The 3,184-nt window shown below is 38.7% G+C and overlaps 1 protein-coding gene across 1 annotated transcript; it reads right to left on the bottom strand.

Annotated features, from left to right (window-relative positions):
- Positions 1–1,623: 1,623 nt before the first annotated feature.
- LOC129869733 (uncharacterized) lies at positions 1,624–2,346 on the bottom strand. The gene is made up of 2 exons (XM_055944365.1): positions 1,969–2,346; positions 1,624–1,923 (listed from the first exon to the last, which is right to left on the bottom strand). Exons 1-2 carry the CDS (start codon positions 2,344–2,346, stop codon positions 1,624–1,626), a joined length of 678 nt encoding a protein of 225 aa, XP_055800340.1.
- Between the last annotated feature and the right edge of the window lie 838 nt (positions 2,347–3,184).

Raw genomic sequence — 3,184 nt, 5'->3', positions numbered from 1 at the left:
TGGAATTTAACTGCAGATGTACGACGATATTGTATGCAGGTTCCTGATCGGCAGAGTTTGATGAGGTTTGCTATGTACACCTCTAGACGGCAGAGTTTGGACGACATTTGCTATATACAATCTCCAGACGACGTAGTTTAAATGGTGTCTGCTATATATGATCTCCAGACTGTAGAGTTTGAATGGCGTTTGCTGTATACGATCTCCAAGCGGCAGAGTTTGCACGGTGTTAGCTATATACATCCTCCGATAGTAGGAGTTTGAACGTGATTGGTATATACAGCCTCCGATCGATGGAGTTTTGAATGATGTTTGCTACATACAGCCTCCAGACGGCAGAGTTTGAACGATGTTAGATGGCGTTCTCCAATTGAGGGAGCTTATTTGACGTAGTTAGATGATATTCTCCAACAGAGGAGTTGTTGACAAAGTTAGATGGCAAGCTCCAATTGATGGAGTTATTTTTGACGAAAGTAAACTATCCTATTTATCTTATGGGGGCCCCCTTGTCTTCAGTGTTTTGATTCGGATCTTGAGCGTACCTGGAAAAGATTGAAAAGGAAATCTTTTAGACAACAAATCCAAGTATAAAGTATTTCTGATAAATAAGGTAAGGGAAGAATATTTTGGCTTATGATTTTGAAAAGTCGAATGACGTCTTCAGTCATCCCCTAGACTTGAGGTTGTCTTCCTCGATCTTCTGTTTTCCTGCGCTCAAAGAAAAAATTAGTTTGGGAGGGGGTGTTGATTTGTATCGACTTGCGGATTCAAGCTTCGTCACTAGAAACCTCCAATACTTCTTTAGTCCGTCCGTAGTATCTTAACCAAAACCTTAGTAGGTGGAATAGTAGAGAAGTATATGTTAAAACAAATTAGTTTGTTCTTAGCAAAGGGATACATCATGTATATATTATGTATATATATATATATATATATATAGAGAGAGAGAGAGTAATCCTTTATCACTTAAGGTTATGACATGCTTCGAAGTCCATCAAGCTTCTCCATATCCAAGTATAATCTTTCTCGTAATCTTATTTTCTGATGACGCTTCTCTTCACTCGTTCGCGAGATCCTTCGTGTTCTAATGATACCAAACTAAAGAGGGTTTTTCTAAGGTATGACCGAACTCTTAAGGTTGCCTATGTATCCCCAAATGGGAATCAGGTCTATACGTAGTTTGAGGATAAAAAGTGAACATTATGTAATGCAATGACTGAGCCTGACTCAGGCTGTCTACGTATCCAAGTAGAATCAGGTTAGGATGTAGTTCAATTACAAAGGGGTAAATATAGGAATAAAATATGTGATGCAATAACCGAGGCTGACTTAGGCTGCCTACGTATCCAAGTAGAATCAAGTCACGATGTAGTTCAAATACAATTAAAAAATAAAAATATGAAGAGACTGAATCCGACAAGGATTACCTACGTATCCCGCCGAGGGAATTCAGGTCGAGCGTAGTTCTAAATACATGGAAATGATATTTTTGGATTTTCTAAGAAAGGAACGAACCGGATGTGGGCTGCCTATGTACCCCACCGTGGGAATTCAGGTCGAGATGTAGTTCTGTTTTACACAGAATGTGAGAGTAAAAAAAAATAAAAGCCAGTCTTGATGTCTTCAGATATAGTACTTCTTGATGGAGTCTGAGTTGATTGGCTTCGTACTCACTGTGCCATCCATTTCTGCCAAGATTACTACTCCTCCAGATAATACTCTATGAACCATGTAAGGACCTTGCCAGTTTGGTGCGAATTTCCCCTTAGCTTCTCCTTGGTGAGGAAATATCTTCTTCAATACTAATTGTTCCAGTGTGAACTGTCGAGGTTTGACTTTCTTGTTGAATGCTTTGGCCATTCTATTTTGATAAGGTTGACTATGACAAACTGCGTCCATTCTTTTCTCATCAATAAGCATCAACTGTTCAATCCTGTTGCAAATCTATTTTGCATCATCTAAACTGACCTCTTGAATAATCCTCAAAGATGGTATTTCCACTTCAGCAGGTATTACTGCTTCTAAACCATAAACCAAAATATAAGGAGTTTCCCCAGTGGAGGTTCTGATTGTGGTACGATAACCAAGCAGAGCATATGGTAACTTCTCATGCCATTGTCTGTGACTATCCACTATCTTCCTTAAAATCTTCTTGATATTCTTATTTGCAGTTTCGACCGCTCCGTTCATCTGCGGCCGATAAGTTATGGAATTTTGATGAGCAATCTTAAATCGCTCACAAATTTCCTTCATAAGATCGCTGTTGAGATTGGCCGCATTATCTGTTATAATTGATTCTGGAATCCCAAACCGATAAATGATATTGTTGCAAACAAAGTCTGCCATGACTTTCTTAGTTACTACTTTATATGTCGAAGCTTTGACCCATTTTTTGAAATAATCGATAGCCACAAGGATGAAACGATGTCTATTTAATGCAGGAGGTTCTATGGGTCCAATCACATCCATGCCCCAAAGCGGCAAATAGCCATGGGGAACCCATAACATTGAGCTCATTTGGTGGAACTCGTATAAAATCTCCATGCAGTTGGCATTGATGACATTTTTGCACGTATCAAATGCTATCTCTCTCCATGGTCATCAAAAAATATCCAACTCTTAAGATCTTCTTAACTAGAGTGAACCCATTCATATGAGGTCCACATGTTCTTGCGTGTATTTCTTCTAAAAGTCTTGTCGCTTCTTTGGCGTCAACACATCTCAGCAATCCTAAATCTAGAGTCCTCCTATACAGGATTTATCCATTAAGAAAGAAATGATTGGACATTCTTCTTAAAGTCCGTTTTTGCTTGCTCGTGGCATTTTCAGGGTATTCATGTGCCTCTATCAATCTCTTGATGTCATAGTACCATGATCTTCCATCAACTTCCTCAACAACATGAAAACAATATGCATGTCTATCATGTAATTTTACTTCAATAGGGTCGATGTAATTCTCTTCCGGATGTTGAATCATTGAGGATATTATCGCCAAAGCATCCATAAATTTATTTTGAGCTCGAGGGATATGTTTGAATTCAATCCTTGTGAATCTCCTACTCAACTCCTTTATGCAATGCAAATAACGAAGGATATTCACATTTTTAGTAGTCCATTCTACTTGCACTTGATGAACCAATAAGTCAGAATCGCCTATGACCAAAAGCTCTTTGACGTTCATGTG

The sequence above is a fragment of the Solanum dulcamara genome, chromosome 10, assembly GCF_947179165.1.
Source record: "Solanum dulcamara chromosome 10, daSolDulc1.2, whole genome shotgun sequence".
In the NCBI taxonomy this organism is placed as follows: domain Eukaryota; kingdom Viridiplantae; phylum Streptophyta; class Magnoliopsida; order Solanales; family Solanaceae; genus Solanum; species Solanum dulcamara.
This window is presented reverse-complemented; position numbering and strand designations above follow the sequence as displayed.

What these genes read in the sequence shown, in the direction of transcription:
- LOC129869733 (XM_055944365.1), bottom strand. Translation starts at nt 2,346, where the DNA reads ATGGCAGACTTTGTTTGCAACAATATCATTTATCGGTTTGGGATTCCA. An exon ending in CTTTGAGGATTATTCAAGAG is followed by an intron (nt 1,924 to 1,968) that starts GTCAGTTTAGAT and finishes AGGATTGAACAG; the next exon opens with TTGATGCTTATTGATGAGAA.